General features: G+C 44.2%; 1 protein-coding gene across 1 annotated transcript in view; it reads left to right on the top strand.

The window, feature by feature from the left end:
• PITRM1 (pitrilysin metallopeptidase 1) overlaps positions 1 to 14,168 on the top strand; it is a 31,120-nt gene that overhangs the window by 3,528 nt on the left and 13,424 nt on the right. Inside the window, exons 3-14 of the mRNA XM_065871780.1 lie at positions 749 to 855; positions 1,008 to 1,159; positions 1,710 to 1,824; positions 1,903 to 1,999; positions 2,659 to 2,819; positions 5,074 to 5,200; positions 5,451 to 5,539; positions 6,244 to 6,372; positions 6,965 to 7,078; positions 7,230 to 7,326; positions 7,841 to 7,975; positions 9,217 to 9,355. Coding sequence (XP_065727852.1) covers positions 749 to 855; positions 1,008 to 1,159; positions 1,710 to 1,824; positions 1,903 to 1,999; positions 2,659 to 2,819; positions 5,074 to 5,200; positions 5,451 to 5,539; positions 6,244 to 6,372; positions 6,965 to 7,078; positions 7,230 to 7,326; positions 7,841 to 7,975; positions 9,217 to 9,355 — 1,462 coding nt within the window. The remainder of the gene's footprint in view (positions 1 to 748; positions 856 to 1,007; positions 1,160 to 1,709; positions 1,825 to 1,902; positions 2,000 to 2,658; positions 2,820 to 5,073; positions 5,201 to 5,450; positions 5,540 to 6,243; positions 6,373 to 6,964; positions 7,079 to 7,229; positions 7,327 to 7,840; positions 7,976 to 9,216; positions 9,356 to 14,168) is intronic.

Raw genomic sequence — 14,168 nt, 5'->3', positions numbered from 1 at the left:
GAAGACAAGTCACTCTCACGGCTGTGTGGTGGTTACGATGACGCAGTGCTGCAGTTGAAGGAGAGGGGCCTTGACACAGTTGCGTTAGTACCAAGGACAGTGGAAGTTACGGAAGCACGCCTGCACACACAACCTCCACCGGGGGTGAGAACAGGTTTGCCTCTGTGGGGAGTGATCTGTACCCTCATGGACCCTCCCACTAGGAACAAGTAACTGGTGATAGCCCCAGCTCACCGCCAGGAACTCAAACCAGTAGAAGCAAAGTTTAGTCCCAAGAGCATTCTTCAGCTGCCCCAGGCTCAGGTCCGTCCCCGTGTTTACCTCCTGGTGGGGCTGTTCTGAGCATCCCCGGAGATGAAGTGTGCAAGAGACACCACAGACATTCCAGGCGAAAGCCTGATCTCCTTCGGGGCAGCCTGGTGTGACGGAAGGGGTCTCAATGCAGGCTCTGTGGTCTTAGCAAACTGTCTCATCACCCTGATGGGGTGGGAATGCTTGCTTCCCAGCGTTAACTGTGGCGTAGTCAGGAATTCCCTAGCCAACAGTGAGCATTGAGGAGAGAAGGTGTGCCTTGTACTCAGCCCCGGGTCCTGTCTTCCTGGTCTGTGGGCTCTGGACATGGTGGTTCCTGCCAGTACTGCCTTAGCCTCAGGCAGGTGAGCTGGTCCTGCAGCCATGGGTGCACTGTCACCGTCCTGGATGCCTTCCCAGCCGAGTTGAGTTCTTCCTGTTTTCCTTGTTGGTTCAGGTAACATCTGTTCCTGAGCTGTCCCTGACCGCCGTGAAACTCAGCCATGACAGCACGGGAGCACAGCACTTGCACCTGGCCAGAGAGGACAGAAATAACCTGTTCAGGTGTGTGCTGCGTCCTGAGGTCACGATCTGGATGCTCTGCTTGGAGCATCTACTGCACCTTCAGCAGTTTAACAGGGAGAGTAGAGGAGCTTCCCTCCTCCGCTCCCCACGGCCAGGCGGTGGCTGACCAGGTGTGGACCCTGTCCCCGCAGTGTGCAGTTCCGCACCACCCCCATGGACAGCAGCGGTGCCCCGCACGTCCTGGAGCACACGGTCCTGTGCGGCTCTCAGAGGTACCCCTGCCGGGACCCCTTCTTCAAAATGCTGAACAGGTCGCTGTCTACGTTCATGAACGCCTTCACGGGTGAGACGCGGTCTCGGGACACAGCCCTGCCTTCCCGCAGTTTCTGAGATGGCGGGAGGGGGTGGGGTGTTGGCACTCAGGAGACTGGGGTGGATTTCCCATTCCCTGTCTGGAGGACGTTAGAAGCTTAATCATTTGGGAAAGCCAAATTGTGGTTGATTATAAAACCTGGAGTTTTAGGAAAAAATGTGTCTGAGTTTTGTCTGGAAAAGGTGACAGCCATTTTCTTTGGGAAGTAATGTTAGAAAGCTCGGCCTCTGGAGCTTAGGTTAGCAGTGATGGTGCTGGTGTCTGGGTGGTGACTGCAGGAAGCCGGGCAGTGACAGGCTGGCGATGGGGGCGGCTGGGCACACACAGTGGGCGCTCCGTGGGCCAGGCCGTCCTCTGGGCCCGCGGTGACCCCGGCGCCAGACCTGCCGCCCAGAGTGGGCGCTGCTGCCTCTGTGCCCCTGCCGGGTCAGGCCTGCCGTGAGGCTGAGACGGGGCTGAGGTGGAGGAGTCCTGCGGGAACTACTGCTGTATTTAAAATCGCCCTCTTCATTGTGTCCAGCTAGTGATTACACCCTGTACCCATTTTCCACACAAAACCCCAAGGACTTCCGGAACCTCCTATCCGTGTATTTGGACGCAGCCTTCTTTCCCTGCTTACGGGAACTGGATTTCTGGTATGTTGTGATTGGTTAACTGATCTTTACCTTAGTGATAGAGTCACCGTCCCCATGTAATTGTTTGTTACTCTTTAGGCAGGAAGGATGGCGACTAGAACATGAGGATCCCAATGACCCCCAGACGCCCTTGGTCTTTAAAGGAGTTGTCTTTAACGAAATGAAGGGAGCATTTGTGAGTGTTTTCCTTTTTCACGTTGGGCTAAATTATCTTACCGTATAAAGTGTTGAAGTACAAATAGGCTCAGTAGCTAGTTGGCGTCATGCCACGTCACAGTTTTCTCACTATGAGGACTGGAATTAGCGGGCACAGTGCTGTGAGCAGGGACCGCAGGACGGTGAGCTGGTCAGCAGTTCCCAGCTGTGGTGTGGGAGCCACAGTGACCTGTGACCTGTAGGGTGTCAGCCAGGTGAAGACTGCGTTTCTGACGATCCCGAGACCGTGTCTTTTCCACTCTCTCTTGCCCGAGTATATGGTGGGGTTTACAGATCTAATTACATATCAAGTTATTGGTAAAGACCACTGCATAAAGGGAATGTCTCAGTAAGGCGGGTCGTGGGGTTTTTTGGCTCCTGGTGCGTGTAAAAGTTACGTGTACACTTTACTGTAGGTCTTAAAAGTGTGCGGTAGCACCACGCCTGAAAAAACCATACATAGCTTAATTAACATCACTTCATGGCTGAAAGATGCATCGGTGGGCGTCCTCATGTACCACGAGAACAGTTGTCCTTGCGGGATGTTGGTGGGTGTGCTCCCAGGATGTGGCTCATTTGTTGAATTACACGAACAGTGCCTGCGTTGGTCTTCACGTACACGTGTACTTTTACTTGAAGACAGATAACGAGAGGATGTTCTCGCAGCACGTTCAGAGCCACCTGCTTCCCGACCACACATACTCAGTGGTCTCCGGAGGGGACCCCTTGTGCATCCCGGACCTCACGTGGGAGCAGCTCAGACAGTTCCACGCCACACACTACCACCCCAGCAACGCCAGGTGACTGCCTTGTGAAGCTCAGTGCCAGGTGTTTGCTTTCCTTGCACTGTCATGCTTTTCTCCAGTTCGGCTTGGAAAGGTTTGCTTAATAATGTGTGCGTTTAGACACTCCTTCGGGTCTGCAGCGGTAACTCTCACACGCCCAGCAAGGTGAGGGCCTGGCCTGCCCGCCTGCCTCCTCTGCAGCTCAGCTTTGTGCTGAGGGGGTGACAGGGGAGGCTGGCAGGTCCTCCTTGCAGGCTGACACGGGCCCTGGAGAGGTGCCCCCAAAGTGGCAGCTGCATCAGTAAACCTCAGAGATTTACTTCCTATTAGATTGCTTGTGTAAGATACTGTTAATAATAAAACGCTAATAGCCGTGTTTGCAAATACATTAAGCGTTCATGTAAAGTCATACTTGCAAGATTATTTTAAGTGCAAAATTTTAAAATTTAAATTATGAAAAGTCTAAAGCATCCAGGAGAGTGTAAAGAGTAGAACAACGAACTCTACACTTACCGCGTAGCTTCATCCTTTGGACGTGTACATAGGTATATGTAGATACATGCAGATATGTTCGAGGATGTTCTTTTACATAAGATAATAGCATTTTCACGTTAAACAAAATAAAAAATAATTGATTAAAACTGATTAAAACCACCTATACCTCAGCCCAAATTGATTTTCCAGTTGTCCCTGAAATGTTTGATCAGATGGGGCCCACAAACTGCCTTTCCCTGCCGTGTGTCCTAAGCACCCTTTCTAGTGGGACAGTGCCCCCTCCTCATTCTCATGGGCCAGTTGAAGACGTTAGGCCAGGCCCCCTCTTGACTTTCTCGCCTTCTGGGGTGTCTCGCCGCTTCTCTGGTATTGGCGGACGTGCTTCTGTGTTTCCTGAGAGCTGGACGTGGGTCCAGAGACTGCCTGCACCCTCGTAGGTGATGCCTGCATGCCTGCGGCACCCAGCGGGGATGCCAGGGCTGGTGGGCTGGTGATGGCGACCTCGCTCCACTGAAAGCCTGCTCCTCCTGTGGACCCAGGCCGTCTGCTGGGGTGGCGTGCTGGCCCCAAGAATATTCACACTCCTCACGGCCTAGGAGCGGCTCTCATGTTCAGTGATAATTGTTGCCTGGAGCAGTTCCTGTGATAGGATTTGCAAATTTTCTAAAGAATTCTGTAATTTCTTCTATATTTATTGGCTGGGTTTCTGTAAAGAAGAATTTACCCTGAAGTACTATTCTCCCGGGAAAGGCGGTGGGTGGGCAGTGGGAGTGAGGTTTCCCTTGGCTGTCCAGTTTTGGGGGCTGGCACTCCTCCAGTGACGACAGAAAGGACTTTTTTTTAGTCTTATTTGAATTATTTCATTTTTTTAAATATCATTACAACCTCATGGAAACGTTTTCATATATGTGTATATTTAAGGTGTGATCAAGTGAAATTAAAATAAAAATTTTTAATGCTCAAATTTGCCCCACTGTGGCCTAAGGAAGTTCCTTGACAGTCATCCTGTCTTTCTGAAGGTCTTTAGTCTTCAGTAACTTCACTGGTTTCTGCCCCAGCCCCAAATCCAGGCTCATCCTGCCCCCAGTCCATAGCTGGCCTTTTCTCCAGGGAGTTCTGGAGCTAAATGCAGACGGGCATATAGAGACTGTGTTTAGATGGCACCAGGGGTGCTTGTTGCCCTGGATTATCACATTCTAAATTCCGAGTGGGAGATGTGACGGGATCTTTAGGATGCTACTTCCCTAGCCCTTAAGCGTAGCTCACACAGCATTCTGTTACAAAGATGAAGTCTGTCATTGTCTTCTTTATCCCGGATGAATAATATGTTGTCTTAAAAACATGTGTGACCTGAAACTTGTAGCCTCAATTTGAAGTTTGTGAATTCAATTGTGTTTGGTAGTCTTAGGTGGATTATTGTGTTACTGTAGCTAAGGTCTTAAGTTTTTTAATGTGCAACTTATTTGGTTTTTGAAACACCTTTAATAGTAGATTAAAAATGAAGAGCAATTTTTGCCAGACTACATTTAATTAATACCTTTTGTACAGTTTGTGTTTTGTTTGAACCATATCTTGTAAACAGCAAAAGCCTCTTCAGTGTTTGTGGTTAAATTAAGTGGAAAAAGGTGTTCCTGTGTGAAGTTCACTTCAGCCTGGAAACTGGCTTGTTATCGGCTGTCATGTCCTGCACACCCTCCAGTTCACACAAAGCCATCTGTGTTGATTTCTAATCTTTTAACCTAAAATAAACTAAGGTATTCTCTCAAAATTTCAGGTTCTTCACTTATGGTAATTTTCCGCTAGAACAGCATCTGAAACAAATTCATGAAGAAGCACTGAGTAAATTTCAGAGAATCAAGCCACATACCACAGTGCCAGCCCAGAAGCCTTGGGATAAGCCTGTAAGTGCCGGGTCCAGAGTATAAGTGTCACCAGGCCTGTCAAATACGTGCTACGGAGGCACGGCATATGTTAATAGGGTTTTCAGATGCCGTGGACTGTGCTGTGTACGTAACAGCTTCTCAAGCCTGAAGAGCAGTTACTTGTTTGGGAGGAAAGTTAATCTAGTGAAAAGTATCCTGTGGACCGTTTTATACATCAGGTAACCTGTGCTTGGTTGAACCCCTTCACACATGCTCTGTCCTCTTCCAGAGGGAGTTCCAGATCACGTGTGCCCCGGACTCGCTGGCCGCGGGCTCCTCAGAGCAGACGACCATCAGTGTCAGCTTCCTCCTGCCAGAGTGAGTGTGCGTGGAGCTCACGCTGCCGACCCAGTGGGGACAGGGTAGCTGGGAGGTCGGGAGCGGGGGACGCTCCACTTGGGCGTAAGTGAGTGGACAGTAAGAATTCAGGAGTCCAGCAGTGTTAGCTGTGGGGTGTTTTTAACAACGTCTGGGATGGTTTGGGTTTAGCGTTGGGGGTCGGGGATGCCTCTGTGTGTGAGAAGAGCACTGTGAACTGTGGCCTTGAAAGAACATTTGTTCACACGAGACTAATCCCAGAGGCCTGGGCCCGCAGGGCGTGTGGGCAGGAAGGGGTCCTGCCGCGCTGTCTGTGTCTGCCCTCTGCAGCTGCACAGCCTGACCGAATGGCCCCGTTTCCTGTGTGTGTCTCATCTGCGTGTGGGCGGTGTGGTTATACTGAAACAGTGCACGTCAGAGTGCTGGGCACCCTGTTGTGTGATAGCATGCGATGTGCAGCTCTGTTAGCCTCAGGGTTTGGGAGCCCCAGAATTCCAGCATATGAGAGCTTTGAATATCAAAAAATACTCTCTTTACCCGTGTAACTGTTAAAATACAAGCTGAAATGCAAGAATTTCTAGTAGAATTTCAGTTTTGGGGGGAAATAAGTGTCAATTTAGTAGTGATTTTAATAATTTTGAAAACATTTATAAGGGCCAACCGTTTCCCTTTTTTTCTCCCCCCTCCCGTTTTTATAAATGAAGCATCACTGACACATTTGAAGCCTTCACGTTGAGCCTTCTGTCTTCACTCTTGATCAGTGGCCCCAACTCCCCCTTCTACAAAGCCCTCATTGAATCTGGACTTGGCACAGACTTTTCCCCTGACGTTGGGTACGTTTTATTATCAGATCAGATCATTAGTCCACGATAGGGGCAATTTTGACATTTCACAATGTCTGGACACATTTTAGGTTGTCAAAACTGGCAGCTCATGGGCGGGGGTCAGGGGTGTAGATGCTCCACATTCCATAGTCACAGGACGGCCGTCTTCCCGCCCCAGCTATGGTTCCAGGACAAGCTGTTGGTGTCCCCTGCAGGGGACATTTGGCAAAAAAAAAAACCAAACAAAACCCAACAAGGTAGCTCTTCCAAGATCTCAGAATGGCATACTGCTGCCTGTTTTAAAAATCAGGCCATTAAATATTCTTTGAAATCTTTAGATTTTATTAAAACTCTCTAGATTTATTCTGCCTTAAATCTAAAATTTAAATTGTGGTGATTTTTAGAAATGTTAAAAGGACATGAATGTAAATGTGACTAGTTGTATCTGAGCAGCAAATACCCGAGGACGCTGCTTTACTGACTTTCTCATGGGGGAGTCCTTGCCTGTGTCCTGTAGAGGATTTGATCTCAGTAAAGCATCTTATAAACGAGTGATGGAGGCTGTACAGATTCTAACGCATTACCTGCTTTTGTATCCCAGGTACAATGGCTGCACACGGGAGGCCTACTTCAGCGTGGGCCTGCAGGGTATCGCAGAGAAGGACATTCAGACAGTCCAGGACCTCGTGGATAGGACACTGGATGACATCATCGAGTACGTGAGGTGTCTGTGGGGCTGGGCTGGAGTGTCCCCTCCTGAGTGTAGGGGGCACTTTACGTCACAGAACACATACTCCTTCATGGGAGCTGCCTTGTTCAGGAACATGGATTTCTTCTCAACATCTGAGTTCTTGGTGTTTCTATAGGAAAGGATTTGAAGATGATCGAATCGAAGCCTTACTTCATAAAATTGAGATACAGATGAAGCACCAGTCTGTCAGCTTTGGACTCGCCCTGACGTCTGTGTGTATTGCTCAAGCGCCTCATTTCTCTTGTTTTGTTACCTTTATAATTAGTGGTTCTCGAAAATACAGGTTGTTATTCACAGCACCTTTCATTTGAACCTTGAAAGTTAACGGTGTTTCAGATCGGATATAAAATTACTGTTAATTTTAATAATACGTTGCTTGTCTTTACTAGCTTACTTCATTAGCTTTCCGATGTCTTATTTTTTAATAGATTTATGCAGAGTGCTTTAAACGGATAGGGATTTATGATAACTATTAGTAATTATATTTTCCAAAAAGTAATTTTTGAACCTGTGCTTTTTAATTTGTTAGGGAAAAAAACTCACATAAAATGAGTTTAGTTTTCCTTTTTCTAGCCAAAGAACGACTTAATTTTTGTCATGAACAGTCATCTGTGGTATTTTTAAATATAGAAACTGAGTCTTAATGAAAAGGCAGGCTTGGATGTTGGCTGAACCGACGCAGAGTTCACAGGTAACGTGCCGCATGTTGTGACCCCCCCATTGCAGTACATAGCTTCCTGCTGGAATCACGATGGGGACCCCGTGGAGCTCCTCAAGCTCGGGAGTCAGGTGGCCCAGTTCCGGAAGTGCCTGGAGGAAAATCCAAAATTTTTGCAAGAAAAAGTAAAACAGTATTTTAAAGTAAGAAACTTGGAGGATTTATATCTGTAGTTTTGAAGTGGAATTTTATAACAATGAAGGGAACATTAGGAATATAATCTACATTGTGTAAGTCCATTTCTGCTAATAGGTGACATAATTTCTTACTAATTAAAATTGTAAATAGTCATATTAGTTTTAAAAATTCAATTTTCCAGATTCTTAGGCAGGTTTGTTTGTTTTTTTTTTTGGCAGGTTGGTTTTTGTATGAATATGGCATGTGTTTTTTTACATATGAATGTGTGTAGGTATGTGTATAACAAAACATCTGCCTGTGTTTTTGTCGTGTTTTGGTAATAGGATATATAGAATACGAGAAGAGTCGCCTAAATGTGTAAATGTTCTGGTTGTTTTTACCAAGGTGTCTTCTGGTGCTCCCTTGTTTGTCTCCACAGATTTGTGGGCTTTTGTGCTTGGTGTGTGTTCCTTGGTGGATGGTCATTAATAGGACAGGAAGTCATCTACCTCCCTTTCCCCGGGGGTCGGGGGGTGGGGGGACGACACCGTCCTGCCATGAGTGGGAGCGGCGTTCCTGTGCACCAGCACTTGGGACCATTCAGCCAGCAGTCTCTCTTGAGTTACGAGTTACTTTGCATGAAGTGCTTGTCGTGCTGTAATTCTCCCACTCTGTAGTGTCTCAGGTGAACCTTTTGCGTGCGTGTGTTTCTAGTGGCTGCGTAAATCGGGCACATTAAGTCACCTAACATTTATTTTCACGTTAGGGCAACATCTGTTTTGTCCTCATAATTTATAAAATACTGAGTGCAGAATTTAGTCCCAGCCTTTGAGAAGTTAACAGTATAATGAAGACTAGGTAAAAATTAAATTACTTTATTCTACGTTATTTTCGATTTAGACTAAAGCCAAAGGTTTATAATATTAAAAAGTGCAAGCGGTTTCTTTGTACAACCAACGTGTAAAGGGAATGTTGAATGTCAACGCGTTTGTGGTTAAGACGTAGTAACCACAGTGGTCATGTCACAGCACCGGCTTGTGTGGAGTACGTGGTCCCCGCAGAGCACATGGACCTCGAGGATTGTGTGTGGACCTCAAGGATTGCGTGTGGCGCACAGGCTTTCCACACACAGCCCTTCGGGGCGAGTTCTGTCGTTGGGGCGAGTTCTGTTGTCGTGACTGTGTGAAACGGGAAAATGGAACTGCTCGAGGCTGGCTCGGTGCTGGACATGATAAAGTCTTGTTTTAATTTGGCTTTTTTGTTGCAGAATAATCAGCATAAGTTGACTTTATCAATGAAACCAGACGACAAGTATTCTGAGAAACAAATGCAGCTGGAAACAGAAAAACTGAAGCAAAAGGTCAACTCTCTTTCCCCGGAAGACAAGCAGCAGATCTATGAAAAAGGTCGGGCCTGGTAATTCCCTTGCCTTCACCCAACCCCACTGTGCTGTTTAGGGATAAGTGTCGTTTCAGCCAACAATCCTCTGTTGGGTGCCTGTGGAGTTCTCTGTTTGGTGCAGTGGGTTCAACCCCAGTAGGATTGACCCTGTTTTTAGAAAATCCACCCTGTGATTCAGCAGGAAAGGCAGGCATACTGGAAAAGAGGTGGCTTTATAAGGTATATTCATTCATGGATTTTACAAATGCCTTTTCTATACCAGGGACTGTAATAGGCCACTAAACGTGTGTTGTGTTGCAGTACATAGTTAACTGCAAACGGGCCCTGTGGACAGTGTGAGCTGTGGGTTCAGGAGAGGCAGGTCTCGGGGGCGACACAGGCCTTGAGCTCCTCATGGAACCCCCCACCCCGGTCCCTGTGGTGCAGGCGCTATGAGCACAGAAACGGGTCTGTGGTATCTTCCAGTGCTAACTTGCACTGCTTGTAAAGCCCGGTGGTCCTACTCCTGAGCGTTTACCCAAGAGAAGTGAAAGCATCGGTCCACACGGAACTTGAGCCAGCCTCATTTCCACCCACGTGGTGTCCACACAGGGAAATACTGTGAAATATCCACACAGTGAAATGCTGCTCAGCCATAAAGGGGACCAAAATACTGATACACTCAATATCCGTGAGTCTCAAAGCACTGTGCTAAGTGAAGTTAGGGGCATAAAGGAACACCTGTGGAACAGGTTCATTTACCTGAAGCCCTAGAAATGGCGATGCTCTAGTGCCAGAGGCTGGTGAGTCCAGGAGCACAGCAGGGATCACCTGCGGGGAACCTTCTGGGGGTGGCAGCACCTTCCGCATTGTGATACCTTTGTCAGAATCCATTGGGTTGTATCTTTAAAGTTGTGAATTTTATCATATGAGACTTTATATTAATGAAGTCTATTTATATATATGCATACACACAGTACACACAAATACATATACACACCCCAACCCCCCCTGCTGAAAAAAAAAAATAAGTTGGCTGGGATTACATGAATTTATCAGGCTTGTCAGGAGGTGGATTTGACTTTAAGTGAAAAGTAAGTAATTCCATTTGATCATGCTAAGTTGGAGGTGATATAATTTTGTAAAGACAATGTCAACTTATAACCTATTTATAATCTCTGAATTCTTCTTTAGACATACAAAGAGTTTAAGCTCTTGCATAAATTTTTTTTTAATTGAAGTATAGTTGATTTACAATGTTGTGTTTCTGGTGTACAGCAAAGTGATTCAGATATAGCTATAGATTCTTTTTCAGACTTTTTTCCATTATAGTTTATTATAAAATATTATGTTTTTATACAGCAGGTTCTTATTAGTTATCCATTTTATACGTATTAATGTACATATGTCAATCCCAATCTCCCAGTTCGTCACGTCACTCCACACCCCCCTGCCACATTCGCACCTTGGTGTCCATACGTTTGTTCTCCACATCTGTGTCTCTATTTCTTCCCTGCAAACCAGTTCATCTGTACCATTTTTCTAGGCTCCACATATATGCGTTAATATACAATATTTGTTTTTCTCTTTCTGACTGACTTTACTCTGTATGACAGTCTCTAGATCCCTCCACATCTCTACAGATTTCGTTCCTTTTTATGGCTGAATAATACTCCATTGTATATGTGCACCACATCTTCTTTATCCATTTGTCTGTCGACGGGCATTTAGGTGTAAATAGTGCTGCAGTGCACATTGGGGTGCGTGTGTCTTTTTGAATTATGGTTTTCTCTAGGTATATGCCCAGTAGTGGGATTGCTGGGTCATAAGGTAATTCTGTTTTTAGTTTTTTAAGGAACCACCATACTGTTCTCCATTGTGGCTGTATCAATTTACATTTCCACCAACAGTGCAAGAGGGTTTGCTTTTCTCCACACCCTCTCCAGCATTTGTTGTTCGTAGATTTTCTGATGATGCCCATTCTAACTGGTGTGAGGTGATAACATCACTGTAGTTTTGATTTGCATTTCTCTAATAATTAGTGATGTTGAGCAGCTTTTCATGTGCTTCTTGGCCATCTGTATGTCTTCTTTGGAGAAATGTCTATGTAGGTCTTCTGCCCATTTTTGGATTGGGTTGTTTGTTTCTTTAATATTGAGTTGCATGAGCTATTTATATATTTTGGAGATTAATCCTTTGTCCGTTGATTCGTTTGCAAATATTTTCTCCCATTCTGAGGGTTTTCTTTTCATCTTGTTTGCAGTTTCCTTTGCTTTCCAAAAGCTTTTAAGTTTCATTAGGTCTCTGTTTCTTTGTTTTTATTTCCTTTACTCTAGGAGGTGGATCAAAAAAGATCTTGCTGTGATTTATGTCAAAGAGTGTTCTTCCTATGTTTTCCTCTAAGAGTTTTATAGTGTCCAGTCTTACATTTAGGTCTCTAATCCATTTTGAGTTTATTTTTGTGTATGGTGTTAGAGAGTGTTCTAATTTCATTCTTTTACATGTAGCTCTCCAGTTTTCCCAGCACCACTTATTGAAGAGACTGTCTTTTCTCCATTGTATATCCTTGCCTCCTTTGTCATAGAATAGTTGACCATAGGTGTGTGGGTTTGCCTCTGAGCTTTCTATCCTGTTTCATTGATCTGTATTTCTGTTTTTGTGCCAGTACCATATTGTCTTGATTACTGTAGCTTCTTAGTATAGTCTGAAGTCAGGGAGTCTGATTCCTCCAGCTCTGTTTTTTTCCCTCAAGACTGCTTTGGCTATTCAGGGTCTTTTGTATCTCCGTACAAATTTTAAGATTTTTTGTTCTAGTTCTGTAAAAAAAAAAAAGCCATTGGTAGTTTGATAGGGATTGCATTGAATCTGTAGATTGCTTTGGGTAGTATAGTCATTTTCACAATATTGATTCTTCCATTCCAAGAACATGGTATATCCCTCCATCCCTCCATGGTATATCCCTCCACTAAACTAAAGTTTTGTGTCATTTTTAATTTCTTTCATCAGTGTCTTATAGTTTTCTGCATACAGGTGTTTTGTCTCCCTAGGTAGGTTTATTCCTGGGTATTTTATTCTTTTTGTTGCAATGGTAAATGGGAGTGTTTCCTTAATTTCTCTTTGCCATTTTTCATCTTTAGTGTATACAAATGCAAGAGATTTCTGTGCATTAATTTTGTATCCTGCAACTTTACCAGATTCATTGATTAGCTCTAGTAGTTTTCTGGTGGCATCTTTAGGATTCTCTATGTAGAGTATCATGTCATCTACAAACAGTGACAGTTTTACTTCTTCTTTTCCAATTTGTATTCCTTTTATTTCTTTTTCTTCTCTGACTGCCATGGCTAGGACTTCCAAAACTATGTTGAATAATAGTGGCGAGAGTGGACATCCTTCCTTGTCTTGTTCCTGATCTTAGAGGAAATGCTTTCAGGTTTTCACCATTGAGAATGATGTTTGCTGTAGGTTTGTCATATATGGCCTTAATTATGTTGAGGTAGGTTCCCTTTATGCCCACTTTCTGGAGAGTTTTTTATCATAAATGGGTGTTGAATTTTGTCAAAAGCTTTTTCTGCATCTATTGAGATGATCATATGGTTTTTATTCAATTTGTTAATATGGTGTATCACATTGATTGATTTGCGTGTATTGAGGAATCCTTGCGTCCCTGGGATAAATCCCACTTGATCATGGTGTATGATCCTTTTAATGTGTTGTTGGATTCTGTTTCCTAGTATTTTGTTGAGGAATTTTGCATCTGTATTCATCAGTGATACTGGTCTGTAATTCTATTTTTTTGTAGTATCTTTGTCCGGTTTTGCTATCAGGGTGGTGGTGGCCTCATAGAATGAGTTTGGGAGTCTTCCTTCCTCTGCAGTGTATTGGAAGAGTTTGAGAAGGATGGGTGTTAGCTCTTCTCTAAATGTTTGGTAGAATTCACCTGTGAAGGCATCTCTTCCTGGACTTCTGTTTGTTGGAAGATTTTTAATCACAGTTTTAATTTCATTACTTGTGATTGGTCTGTTGATATTTTCTTTTTCTTCCTGCTTCAGTCTTGGAAGGTTATACGTTTCTAAGAATTTGTCTGTTTCTTCTAGGCTGTCCATTTTATTGGCATAGAGTTGCTTGTAGTAGTCTCTTAGGATGCTTTGTATTTTTGCGGTGTCTGTTGTGACTTCTCCTTTTTCATTTCTAATTTTATTGATTTGAGTCCTCTCCCTCTTTTTCTTGATGAGTCTAGCTAATGGTTTGTCAATTTTGTTTATCTTCTCAAAGAACAGCTTTTAGTTTTATTGATCTTTGCTATTGTTTTCTTTGTTTCTATTTCATTTATTTCTGCTCTGATCTTTATGATTTCTTTCCTTCTACTAACTTTGGGTTTTGTTTGTTCTTTCTAGTTCCTTTAGGTGTAACGTTAGATGGTGTTTTTGAAATTTTTCTTAAACTTCCTTCTTAGAACCGCTTTTGCTGCATCTCATAGGTTTTGGATCATTGTGTTTTCATTGTAATTTCTCTCTAGGCATTTTTTGATTTCCTCTTTGATTTCTTCAGTGATCTCTTGGTTATTTAGTAACATATTGTTTAACCTCCATGTGTTTGTGTTTTTTATGGTTTTGTTCCCTGAAATTGATCTCTAACCTCATAGTGTTGTGGTCAGAAAAGATGCTTGATATGATTTCAATTTTCTTAAATTTACTGAGGCTTGATTTGTGACCCAAGATGTGATCTATTCTGGAGAATGTTCCATGTGCACTTGAGAAGAAAGTGTAATCTGCTGTTGGATGGACTGTACTATAAATATCAATTAAATCTATCTGGTCTATTGTGTCATTTTAAGCTCAT

This window comes from Phocoena phocoena, chromosome 2, assembly GCF_963924675.1.
Source record: "Phocoena phocoena chromosome 2, mPhoPho1.1, whole genome shotgun sequence".
In the NCBI taxonomy this organism is placed as follows: Eukaryota; Metazoa; Chordata; class Mammalia; order Artiodactyla; family Phocoenidae; genus Phocoena; species Phocoena phocoena.
This window is presented reverse-complemented; position numbering and strand designations above follow the sequence as displayed.